A 13,071-nucleotide genomic window follows, 5' to 3' on the forward strand; every position below is an offset into this window, starting at 1 on the left:
TCTCAGGGATCCCACAATGCACATGGTTTTTATTGTGTTATTCGGGACTAGAGACGATGAGGTAAACAAGATAACTAACAAAAGGGGAATTATAGGATGATTGAGATAGGTGTTAGTTCATATAAATTGGCATTCGAGACCAAGTGGTACAAGCATGGTATGGGACGTGCAGGTCTGCTTGTCTAATTATATGAATTAACGGGAGTAGATGAAGAGAATTCATGCATTATTATTAATATTAATGTGATATTTGGCAGTGTGATTGTATGTCACTTAATTTAGTTATATTAATCTACTGTGGTAAGGTCTCATGTCCTTACTGAGCGGTGGTTGCTCACCCCTTACCCTGTTTAATTTTTCAGATGAATTAGTGGGTAAGACAAGGACTATACCCACTTTGGCTGAATTAGTTGAGAGTGATAGAGCTTTATTTATTAATTGTAAAGTTATAAGATTTGGAGGTATTTTTATAAGAGAAGTTTATTTTAAACCTGTTTCGGCTTCTTTTTATTTTATTTTACTTTTTATTTTCTCACGCACTAGGCGAGGGGTTTTCACCGACCTCCGAGTTCGGGGCGTGACAAGTGTAGTCGTTGACCACATGGGGGGGAAGTTCAAGCCGCTAAAGATGAAGTCTGAGAGCACGTAGAGCAAACTAATGCAAAGTACAAGGCTGCGGCAAACAAGCATAGGGGCTCCAAGGTGTTCCAGGTCGGTGATGCTGTCATGGTGCTTTTGCGGAAGCAGAGATTCTCGTAAGGACTTACTATAAGCTCAAACCTCGTAAGTATGGCCCCTATAAAATCCTGCATAAGCTTAACGATAATTCGTATGTCATGGACTTGCCATCTCCTATGAGGATTTCTCGCACTTTCAATGTCGCTGACTTGTTTGAGTTTCATTCGGATGATGAGCTACTGTATCCAGATGATAACTCGGCGACGAGTTCTTTCCAAGAAGGGAAGACTGGCGTAGGGCTAGAAGAGGACGTTAGGAGGCCTCACAATAGCATTTAGTTATTTTACTTATTTTAGTTATTTGAATTATTTTAATAGTTCTTTCATTAAGTTACAAATCATTAAGTATATATCTTTTATTACATACAAATTATGAGTATGCAAAGTATTTCTTTATGTTAAGAACTACATGAAAAAAATAAGTGGCACAACAAATAAGTATTTCTTCTTTACATTAGTCAATTGTATGGTATTACATTTAATTACATATTATCATAACATGGATGAGCTTTTCTGTGAGTCTGATTGGGCAAGGCTGAATTGAGCCTAATTTGATTTAAATAGGCTGAACCGTAGATCGGGCCAGAATTTCAAATCCTTGGCCTAAGCCTTATTCAACCAAAAAGCAGACCGAGCTGATTGTGCCTAATTTGACTTAAATGGTCATTTTATAATAAGATAAATTAGTAATTCAATAAATAGTTTGATAATAGAGTGTACTCAGTTAATTTTAAGGTTCGTTTAGCAGTACTAAAAAAATATAGAGATATTTAGTGATATACCCATTTCTAGCACTAATATTATAAATAAACCCTACATAATTGAATTCCTATAAACAAACCCAAAAAAAACCCAAAAAATGATAGCTGGCCTTATTGAATTTAATATTAATTATTAAATTACTTTGATGCCCTATTGAGTGCTTTGGGTATTTTTATGAGATTTTGGGATTGGGCTTGTTTTAAGAAATTGATGGCAGTTTTGTAATTTATAAGAAGTTAAAAGCTTTTTTGTTATGTTGTAAATGGACTTTGGGTGTGTTTCTAAAGTCCATTTTATATAGGGTATTTTTATAATTTTGGCCCCCATATTGGGTATAATAGTGAATCTCCCAAAAATATATATATAGAGTGTGATTGGATTTCAAATTTTATAGAGAGCTTCTAAAATAATTTTTGTGCATTTTTAGCTAAATTTTAACCCAAAAATAGGGAAGATGATTGCTAATTGTGGAAGAAAATATAATGGATAAGCAATTAAGTAGCTTGAATTTAATTGTTGAGCTTATCATAAAATTAGATGATGACATTCCCATTGTTGAATGAGCCCGACAATGGGCCCCACCGCTAAAGAAATTCACGCATGGTAGTGTTTCGTCTATGTGACGCTGCCATTGACCTGCCTTTGTATTCCACTACTTGTTTATTATATTTTTATCTTAATTCGTCAACCTGCGCTTTCAGTCCACTTTTGTTGTTTCTCCTTTCTTATAATTTAGCACAAATGTTGGGCAAGAAAGAGTACATTGATTAAGAAGTGGGAATAAGAGAGTAAGCGACACAGACACAAAAAATACTATAAGTGTGTATGTCTGTGAGTACAAGTCCAAAGCAAAAAAAGTCTCATAGTCATATCCATACATGTAGCAAGTTTTCTCTTCCTGGGCTATTTCTTTGTTGCTTCTCCCTCCCTTTCCAGGAACCTGACACACCCAGAAGACCACAGAAATATCTGGATATCTAAATAGCAAGCTAACCAACTTCAAGTTATCAACCTCACATCAGACACAGGGAGAGTGATCATCGATCGATCCGTCGATCGCCATGGGAAATTGTTATGCAGCTCCTGTGACTAACCATAGCCCGTCTACCTCAGGTATATATATTTACATAGCCCTCTTGATTGATGCCTTTAATTGATCAATTAATTAATTGTGTGTATACATATATATGCAGCAACATCTAGAAACAATAGCAAGCAAAATGGATTGGCAGGAATCAAAGAGGCTGCCGGGAATAGTAGTGGCAAAACAAGTAGTGGAATAACCGAAAAAAATGCTAGCAAGGCATTAGGCAAAGGCAACAGCAATAATAATATTGAAGAAGAAAGTGCAGCTCCAAGTGAAAGTCTGGAAACTAAACTACCAAAGTTGAAAGAGTTTAGTTTAGCAGAGCTGAAGAAGTGCACTCGAGATTTCAGACCAGACACAATACTGGGTGAGGGAGGTTTCGGTAGGGTTTTCAAGGGATGGGTAAACGAGGACACCTATGCTCCGTCCCAGGTCGGCATCGGCATGGCCGTTGCCGTCAAGAAGTCCAACCCCGATAGCTATCAAGGCCTCCAAGAATGGCAGGCAAGTTTTTATTAATTTATTTATTTCATTAGGGATGATGATGATAATATGGATACATATTTTATATAAATCTATATGTATTTTTGGCTACTAGCTAGGGTTAATTTGGCCGGCCAAGGAAAACTAAGCAGTACATGGGAGTTTATTTTCTTTTTCTCTTCATTATAAAAAAATAAAATAAAATAAAACATGGCCATAATAATTGAGCTCAAGAAGTCAATGTTGTTGACTAGTATAAAGCCCTAGCTAATATATATAAGTGCATCGAGCACGTATTACTTCAATGATTGCATGCTTTAATTTTAAGGTAGCAAATGGGTCATGATTAACATTGTACATTGTGCTGTGCTGTGCAGACGGAGGTGAATTTCTTGGGGAAGTATCGTCATCCAAACCTTGTGAGGCTGCTGGGATATTGCTGCGAAGAAAATCAATTCCTTCTTGTTTATGAATATATGCAAAAAGGAAGCTTGGAAAACCACCTTTTCAGAAGTAAGTAAATAGTCTTAACTTGTAGTTCAAATGTTTCAGGTTCAAATCTTCACGACATCATAGTTGTATTGTGCGTGTGAAAAATCTCTCTCCCCTTTAATTTAAACTATTTGTTCTACTATAAATAAATAAATAAATAAAAATTAATAACATTAATTTAATTCAACACACGTTGCACATGGGCATGCAAGTTTTTCTTATATTGCATTTTTCTTTTGGAAAGTCAAAAAATTGCTAGTATTAGTTAATAACACAATTTTGCTTTTTTTTGTTGATGCATGAATTCTGCAGAAGGTCAGGAACCACTTGGATGGGAACTAAGACTTAAGATAGCAATTGGAGCTGCACGAGGTCTTGCTTTTTTGCACACCTCAGAAAAAGTCATCTACCGTGACTTTAAGGCCTCCAATATTTTGCTGGATCCGGTACCCCCTCTTTGTCATACTTCTTTTTTAATTTAATTTAATTTTTGTTACTTTTATTTGGTTGATTATTGATTTTTTTTCTCTTTCTTGTTGGGAATTATTGAAATCTAGGCCTACAATGCGAAACTTTCAGATTTTGGGCTGGCAAAGGTGGGCCCAATAAATGGCAACTCCCACGTAACCACGCGCATCATAGGAACTTATGGATATGCAGCTCCGGAATATGTCGCAACTGGTAATGTCACAATTTCTACCGTAAATATTCTTAACCATTTGAATTATAAGTTTTACTTCAAAAAAAAAAGCTAGTATAAGTTTTACTTCAAGGCAATAAGGCAGTCACTTTTATTACCAGACCAAGATTCACTCAATCTATTGGAGAGAGGTCTCAATTGACTTTCATTTTGCAAACAATGGGAAAAGGAAACTCTATGTTGGCTTGGTCTTGGTCAACAATAGATGCTTTCCACGACTTTAGGGATCACCTGATCTTATGGGTTAAGCAAGTCTTCTATTCTATTGCTGCGGTTATTATGGCCAAGTAAAAGTCTTCAATTTTGTGACTTGATTTTCAAATGATTTTTAGTTATACGAAAAGGTCATGACTGTCATTCGAAAATCTCATGCGTATGGTGTCCTGTCTCCCATTACAACATTGAATTCACTCAAGTTCCTAACATGTTAATCAAAATTCATACCTATATCTACTCTTAAACTTATTTATTTTCAACAATTTTTGGATTCAAATAATCCAAATTCAAACTTCTTCGTAATATGTATGTGTGTGTGTATATATATATATACCTGGTGCAAAAAATCTCGTAATGAATAATTCTTTGTGATATTAATGGCGTCATCCGTCTTATCACACACACTAGTGCGTTTGTCGATTGGCCTTTTTATAGTTTTTATTTCTTTGAATTAGTTAAGTACATGAATATATATATAAAGAGAGGAATGTGGGTGTAGTAGGGAGAGAGAGATATATATGGGTGGAGTTATTTTTGTAATTCAGTAAATTCGTTTATTTATTTATTATTATACCCTCATTATTTTAGATTGTGGTATTCTAATATTTCTTTTAAACATGGGCATTCTCGAAGTTTTTGAATGTTTTATTTTTAAGGCATGCTGTTTATATATATAGATATAGATTAAAATCTCTCTCAAGTAGTTGGGTACACTTTCTCCAAAAATAAAAAAAAAGTAGTTGGGCACAATATACTTGAACATTATGTATTGTACCTTAGTGGTTGATCGAACAATATGTCAACCTGAAATTCTACGTACGTCAAGACTTTTTAAGTAGCTATTTTCTACAAGACTTTTATTGGTCAAGCAATATGCGACAAGCAATTATTTCATCCATTTGCATAATTAAGATAGGAAATTAAGAAAAGAGTTAATCTTCCTTAGTGAGCCTAACCAAATCTCATCACGCCCTCTTGCAAATAAAGGCTAATTATCATTTTTAATTTATCAGAGGCTGATTATAATTTAAAAGAATGGAATGCCTATTGCCCTTATATTGCTTAATATTGTCTTTGGTGTACTTATTTTCTCTAATATTTGTCCTTATTATTTTTCATCAAATTTTTCGCGTTGGTTTTCGGATGTTGTCATTCTCTCTGCTGTATATTCTTACGATGTTTGTTTAATAATAAAGCATCTTTCCCTAACAACAACAAAAATTTAATTATTTTAGCTAACACTTGCATGAAAATTGTCAGGTCACTTGTACGTAAAGAGCGACGTGTACGGTTTTGGTGTGGTATTATTGGAGATGCTAACAGGCTTAAGAGCCCTAGACAACAATCGACCCTCTCGTGAGCATAGTTTGGTGGATTGGTTAAGGCCTTCTCTTCACAAGAAGAAGGAGCTAAAGAAAATAATGGATCCAGGGCTTGGAGATCAATACCCATTAAAAGCTGCCTGCCAAGCAGCTGAGCTCATTCTAAAATGCCTAGAATCTGATCCGAAAAACAGACCCTCCATGGAGGAAGTTCTCGGAATTCTAGAAAAGATAAATGCCATTAAGGAAAAGCCAAAAACTGCAAAACCCAATGGCAGAGGACGGCCAGATGTACGTTCATCACCATCACCCCATCATTATACCCATCATCTTCATAGGTCTCCAAACTTTGGTCCACGAGGAATGTAGTGCCAGTGACCCCCGTCCAAATTTGTATCTTGTAATAAACTTTTATTTTTATTTTTTCTTTCTGGGGACTTTGTATACGGACCTGTAGACATTGAAATTTTAGTGAAATTTCACTAATTTTTGTCAATGGTAAGAAATTCAAGATTTGACTAGTCAAAGTTAACCCATTCAACTCTTGGGTCTCACATAAAATACACGTGGCGCATGACTCTCACCAACACAAAGATGAGCGCCGGAGATAACGCATGTCAACATCTAAGGGCTCCATCAACAAATCAAATTATTTGTCAAAAATGTCAAAACAATTGCCCCTTTGTTAGGCCATATAGGCCCGGCCTGGCCCATTCAACTCTCAGGGCCAAAAATACTGTTATTGGGTTGGATTTAGGCCGACCGCTCTTTGCTGGCCCGGTCCGGCCCATTTTACAGGCCTAGTTTCCCCGGGTGCTTTTGTCGTTGGACACTTCACTTGGACTAGAAGCTAAGGATTAGGAGGGTTATCCAAATTTAATCACTCGCACCTCGCGCCACACAGATCACAGACCCTTTCCACTTCCCACTCTCCACAGGCGGATTATCTCTCAACTGAATCCAATCCAACCTCGCAGAGGCAGAGGCAGAGCAACAATGGCGGCCATAAGCTCTGTTGTAGGAACTGGAAGCGTGCCCCAAATCCAAAATCGTAGTGGCCTTGCCCCTTTCACCCCTTTACATATTTCCTTATTTTCTCCAACCAGGTATTTTCTTCTTTCTAATTTCAACTTATTAATTCTGTCCTCCTTAGAAAAAGTATGATGCTTTCAAGAAGTTTTCTTGTTTTTTATTTTGAATTTCATTTGGTTTGGGCTAGCAAGCCAAGCCAAGTTTGTTACGTTCAGCAAATCAAATCCCTTGTACATGTTAGATTGTTTGAAATGAACGTTATGCTTTTGTTCCACCCTGGTTGGCTAATCGAACCCAGAAAAGAAAAAAAAAATTGAAGCGATGTTGGTTGGTAGCAATGATCACACACCTGCACTGCACTTTGTTGAAAAGCTCCTAAACGATTATAAATATGCCAAGTTTGGGTTCTCCTTTGAAAATTAAATTATGTGTGAATGGGAAAATGATTAGTCAAAGATGACGGTTCAGAGTCGGGAATAGGTTGGGGAAATAGTTTCAAATCTAAAGAGTTGAGTTTTTGTGGGAATAGAGAGAAAATCAGATTGATAGTTTTAATTTCATGTCCTTAGTTTCCTTTTCTTCATAAAATTTCACACAAGGGTAACTGAGTATTATTTTTTAAATATAAAAAATATATGGGGTTGACCGAGTGGAAAATAGTTTCAAATATTAAACGAAAAGAAAAAGAATCTGAAATAAGAACAGAGGTTACTGCCTCAGTAGTATTAGGCATGGATAACTCAATTGTTAATCCCTGTTAAGTTAACAGATAGCAGAGTAGAAACTGGAGATGACTGTTTTGGACAAAACGTGATAATGTAATTCGAAACCTACAGAGTGTTAGCGGGCTTGTAATGTAGTGCCTATCATAGTCATGTTCATGTCCAAATGGTGTTGAGTGTTTAACACGACTAGTAAACTGGCTGTGTTTCAGTTCAACGGACTTAACCTGAACATAACGTGTGTTGATAGTATGCTGCTCACTACCTATTTAACATGTTTAATAATTGTGTGGTGTTACTGTTGTGTAGAATGTTCCTTTATTATTCATTGAATTTAAATGATAACTTTCATTGATCTTCGGGCATTTTCTTGTCGGTGAAAGGCGTCTGCTTGAAGTTGGTGCTGGTAGGACATATACACCAAGTGCCATTGATGACAGAACTTCTTTTTGTTTATCCAAGCCTAAATTTGACAATGCCAGTGTAAGTAGGACACCTCAAATTTCCTTCTGTTGATGCATTTTTTTCCCAATCTTGCATTGTGCGTCCTGTGTTGCACAGTTAGCTGGTGTGTTTGGATTTTTTTGTACAGTTACAGTATGTCTATGAAGTTTGTGCATTTATGATAACATATGATAATAGCCTTGAAGCATCAAAAGAAAAATGTAAATTGGCTTAATTCTCTAACCTTGTAGCTCTTGTTGGATGTGGATCCAAGATGAACAGTGCATTATCTCCTCTCCAAAACATTCTTGAAGAACTTTTGAATAGCCAACAAGAAAGAACAAGTTCCTCCTCTGAAAGCTCCTCTTCAAAATTGTTCTAATTTTGGTTGCTTTTGCTTTGGACCCTTGCTCAAAACAAAAGTACGAATTCCTAAATCCAACCATCCATTGACTCATCCAATCCACATTTAAATCTGAGTCCTTTTATGCAACACATATTCTACCATCAGCCTTTACCTTGTTGTTTATAGCCTTAACTTTGGGACCAACTAGTTTTTATTACCACAACCCTAAAAAAAAAGGAGGCAACAACATAACATAACATAGTTTTCAATATGGGGTGATTTTGGATGGAGCGAAATCGAAGAATTTTTCAGGGTCATATAGGAGTACGGGTTGAGGAATTATGGGACAGAATTAAATTTTGGGCATCCCTTTGGGCTTCGGTTTCGGGGCAGTTCAAGGACTATCACTACTCTACCATCATGAGAGACATGATGGCAGTCTTAAGATGATTTTACTGAAGTTTTGTGTTTTTTATTTACATAATTTTTTCGATCTTAGTAGGTCAAACACTCTTTATTTTTGGTCTTCTTGTTTGATCGAAGATTTTTCCTCTTGATTATCAATACAATGTTTCTATTCAATATATATATATGGGGTGATATTATTTAGTAAATTCCAAATCACTTGCCATAGAATGAAAGATTTGAAACTGTTTTTTCTCATGCTGTGTTTCATCTGCTTTAGCAGCACACGGTAAGTAAACTGGTCACATCTCAAAGAAATATTGTGTGCTCTGCTTTGCCAGAATCATCTACTTCTACTGGTAAGTTGTTCTATTTTCACAATTTATGGCAGGGATTCATTGCCTTCTGATTATCTGACACATTATACGGCAGCTTTGGTGAAAAGTGAACTCTTTTTGCCCCTTTTACGTACTAGTTGCTGCTGATACAAAGGAGGTAAAAACAGCTCAAAAGGCGGCTCCAGCAAAGCCTAAAGTTGCAGCGAAAGCTCCAGTCAAGCCATTGCCTCAAATGATGGAGGAGGATGTTATCCCGCAACTGAAAGCAATACTTGAAACTCAAGATGAACTCTCTGACATTGAACTATCTTTTCAAGAAAACAAGGTCAGTTATCTACTTCTCTGTCTTTACTAGCATTATGTGTAACCTGAAGCCAATTATTACAAGTACACTACATTGATACTCTGGTTTGATTCGAAATGAATATAGCTGGAAGGTTTCTTTTTAAAAAAGGACATTCGGTATTCATTTTGGGCCTTCTTTCCCAGTGGAGTCCTCACAGGTACGTCTTGCAAAGTTTATTAATAAGTTTATTAATGTTGTGTAGTGCACAATTAGAAAGAATGAAAAAACTGGTAAAGTTACTTTGTCGCTTGGCAAAATGTGCAGGGCCGAAAGGGTTTTCTCTGTCTTCCTATGGCCAAGGAGCGAGTACTGTTGAGCCTTTTCTCATTGATGAGAAGAAAATAACGGCAAAACATATTGTATTTTGGGTTGAAAAGCGTCTAGCAGCTCAAGGAATCATTCCGGTGTGGAAAGACTAAAACTCCTAAACGAGTTATTGACATTCATTTCCGATGTTGTAAAGTAATTAAGCAATGCATCCCTTTTCTGTTTTTATGAAAAATGGATGAATAATTTCATTATTGGCTTAATTGTCTCATTGGTATTTATGGGGATTGAGTATTCGGCATAGCTTGTGTAAACCACTTTTAATTCTGGCATTACTTACTTGTGACAATGTTTATATATTGCAGATTGACGTCTTCCTGGATGCAGATTGACGTGATCTTCTTGTATTGGATATAGCTAATTCACTTGTTAACTTTTCATGTAAATCATTTTCTTGCTGTAAAGAGGTAGCGACCTTGTACAACTGTAATTCTAGTCCTTTGTATATGATCAGATTCAGCAGCAGACTACTCAATTGATGCAGACAAAACAAATTGTTCCCAGTTTTTACAAGTTATGACCTTGTATGCACTGCATGTAGATGTCTTGACATTTATTAATAATGCACAATTATGAGACAATTAGTATATAATCGGCCTGCATGAAGGCCTTGGTTGATTGTAATTGAACGACTATCAATGTATGTTCGTAACACGTTGAAAATTTTGATCAGTGACCAAAATGCAAATCGGGTACAAATTCATAGAAAGAAACCCTTAATAATTTGTCTTACAGTTGGAATGCCAGTGCCACAAGGTAAACTGAGAATCTTTAAAATGTTAAAATATTAAAACATTCAAAGCCCATGCTCCTCTTTACCCACGTGAAAGCTTAAGTAATGAAGTGAATCATTTAAATCCAGTAATTAAACATAAGTAATTAAGAAATATGATTCCACATGCTGCACGCTCTTCTCCATGCTGGCCTGGCCATGCTTTGCTTTTGGAAAGACTGCAATGCATATGCATGCTCCCTTTATATCATGCCTCAGTTTTCTTGTTTTTCTTTTCTTTATGAAATACGATTATAAAACTTTCCTTCCCTTGCCATATGGGCTATAGGCATGGGTGGGTGGTTTGTGTGTGATGGCTTGGCGCCGCATACACTAATCATTTCTATTATGATCAATAGTTTTCAAAGTGTTGATGTGAAATGTGATGAGATTAAGCATGTAGAGAAGTAAACAATAAAAATTAAATGTAAAAAATAAAGAATCTCAGGTGTTTTGACTGGGTTCAGACTTTGAGGTGGTTTCTTTCTTTTTTTCTTACCTTTTTTGTTTTTGTTTTTGGGATTATGATTCACTTCATTGAAAGCCCAAAGCAGTGTGTGTCAAATAGGACTTTAAGGTGGTATGGTTTCATGAAAAGTGGATTGATCACTAGGGATGGAGTCTTGAGATCCTTTTGAGATTAATTTATAACATTTTAATGGCATTTACGTACCTTTTTTTTTGTTTTTTTTAAAATTTTAAAATCAAAGCATAACTTTATTCAAATTAGCTCTAAAGTTACAACCTAGAAATCTGAACCTCTAGGTGCTATTTAGCGCCTTCATTAAAACCTTGTTATAAAAAAAATTTGAAAACGGGAAAAATCGGATAGAGAAAAAATAGTATCACATTGAAGGTCCAACATAATCTCGCATTTTATTATCATGTGAATGAGTTATTAGACTAATCACTCTGACTTTTGAAAAAAAAAAAAAAAAAATCACACTGACGTTATCAGTCTCATCTCATGGCCCGAGAGAGATGTATCAAGTACTCTAAAACACCATAATATGCACAAGCACAAGATTCCAGTATTACTTCTTGGCACATAATCCACAAGTCCCAATCATTTTGGCCCATACAAAATAATACAAGTTTGACGTTTGTGTGGCTTTCGTTGTAGTTAATGTGAGCGGGTTGTTTCGTCGCTTTCTGAGGGCAGCTATTGTGATGGAGGTGGTGGGGTGCGAGTTGACGGTTCAGCCATCAATGTCGCTTGAATGAGATTGAGAGGGAAGTGAGAGTATCGATAGTGACAAGTACACAGGGGAGCAAAGGTGATCTACGGAATGGAAGCATGGATTTATGGATCGACAAACGTCTAAATCTAGAAAAATAAATTATAATCTATCAGCAACTGGAATTCACTAGAAAATAGAAAAAATCTCTACATTTGATTAATAATATGAATAAACTGATTAATACAATGAGTTTGCTTAAATAGAAAATCAAGAAACTCTAAAATCCTAGGAAATCCTAAGATCCAGAACATTCCTAAAACTTAACTAATAAGAAAAATAATTAAAATCTATATGCTAACTATAAGGAAAATAATAATAATACTCCCACACTTAATGAATCCGTCATGCTTTCAACATTGTGGAAGAAAAATAGGACTAAAATAATGCGGGCCAATGTAGAATCTTTTTATTCTACATTTGTTAATGGAACTGTCATATGTGCTTACATGAGATTTATTTATTTATTTTTTTGACACTGAAGAATGACAAGTTAGCCAGCATGTCACTTGTTTAAGCTAATTGTTATAATTTGTAATCACATTGATTATCAGTAAACACCAAATAAATCTCATAGAAGTAGCCCACATTGTGTGAATCACACAAATAATGTGTTTTGTATAAGTTAATAATCGAATCAACTTCTTTTTAATTGGTCAAGATAGTATACTAATCTCTTCAATCTTGGTGGAATCAGATGCTCAAGCTGTCATTACTCAATTGGAGAAAGATGAGGAGGATCTTGCATTAGATGGCAACCTCATTGAAGAAGTGAAGGGGTGTTTTAATCAATCTGAGAATAGATTTCTGTCTCTTTTATTCCTAGATATTGTAATATTGTTGCTCACAAATTCGAATATAATGTTTTCTAGTTTTCGTTTTAACCAATTTAGCATTGTTGAGAAATTCAAACCCTTTCTTTTAATTACCTACATCCAAATGGAGCCTAATCCTATATTTTGGGAGAGATTTGAAACTGAATATATGCTTATGGTTAAGTAAACTCTAAAGGCCATGTATAATTGTATTTATATGCATCTAATTACAAATTAGCGTGTGGCAATCTTTGCAATACTTTTGCATCATCAATCGAGGCATGCCGGTGCCGCGGAGGGTGATGATTATATCCAATGAGTGTCAATCATGAACCTGAATGGCTCTCTCTTTCTTTTTCTTTTTCTTTTCTTCTCAACTTAAAACAGTTGAGCCTAATCTAGCTAACAATCCCAAAAGGCCCCTACCTCCGCGAGTGTGATTCTCTCCCATTCATTAGCACTGCTGCGCTGACTGAGTGAGTGAGTG

At 35.8% G+C, this 13,071-nt stretch overlaps 2 protein-coding genes across 4 annotated transcripts; both read left to right on the plus strand.

The window, feature by feature from the left end:
• On the plus strand, positions 2,282-6,340 carry LOC18777501 (probable serine/threonine-protein kinase PIX13). The gene is made up of 6 exons (XM_020563412.1): positions 2,282-2,612; positions 2,693-3,090; positions 3,447-3,582; positions 3,874-4,007; positions 4,119-4,242; positions 5,738-6,340. The coding sequence occupies exons 1-6, from the start codon at positions 2,561-2,563 to the stop codon at positions 6,166-6,168; spliced, it is 1,275 nt and encodes a 424-aa protein (XP_020419001.1). The 5' UTR covers positions 2,282-2,560; the 3' UTR covers positions 6,169-6,340.
• Positions 6,651-10,383, plus strand: LOC18777403. Of its 3 annotated transcripts, none has more exons than XM_020564922.1 (7): positions 6,651-6,905; positions 7,937-8,036; positions 9,029-9,107; positions 9,224-9,411; positions 9,517-9,589; positions 9,697-9,894; positions 10,065-10,383. In XM_020564922.1, exons 1-6 carry the CDS (start codon positions 6,796-6,798, stop codon positions 9,849-9,851), a joined length of 705 nt encoding a protein of 234 aa, XP_020420511.1. In that variant the 5' UTR covers positions 6,651-6,795; the 3' UTR covers positions 9,852-9,894; positions 10,065-10,383. The 3 variants fall into 3 exon arrangements, with proteins under 3 accessions (XP_020420511.1, XP_007210995.2, XP_020420510.1); XM_007210933.2 differs by having other exon boundaries at positions 9,697-9,836; XM_020564921.1 differs by having other exon boundaries at positions 9,032-9,107; positions 9,697-9,836.

Source organism: Prunus persica, chromosome G5, assembly GCF_000346465.2.
Source record: "Prunus persica cultivar Lovell chromosome G5, Prunus_persica_NCBIv2, whole genome shotgun sequence".
Taxonomy (NCBI): Eukaryota; Viridiplantae; Streptophyta; class Magnoliopsida; order Rosales; family Rosaceae; genus Prunus; species Prunus persica.

Coding starts and splice junctions, on each gene's coding strand:
- LOC18777403 (XM_007210933.2), top strand. CDS start 6,796: ATGGCGGCCATAAGCTCTGTTGTAGGAACTGGAAGCGTGCCCCAAATC. Junction 6,906..7,936: donor TCCTTATTTTCTCCAACCAG/GTATTTTCTTCT, acceptor TGTCGGTGAAAG/GCGTCTGCTTGAAGTTGGTG. Junction 9,837..10,064: donor CAGCTCAAGGAATCATTCCG/GTGTGGAAAGAC, acceptor TATATATTGCAG/ATTGACGTCTTCCTGGATGC.
- LOC18777501 (XM_020563412.1), top strand. CDS start 2,561: ATGGGAAATTGTTATGCAGCTCCTGTGACTAACCATAGCCCGTCTACC. Junction 4,008..4,118: donor CCAATATTTTGCTGGATCCG/GTACCCCCTCTT, acceptor ATTGAAATCTAG/GCCTACAATGCGAAACTTTC. Junction 4,243..5,737: donor TCCGGAATATGTCGCAACTG/GTAATGTCACAA, acceptor GAAAATTGTCAG/GTCACTTGTACGTAAAGAGC.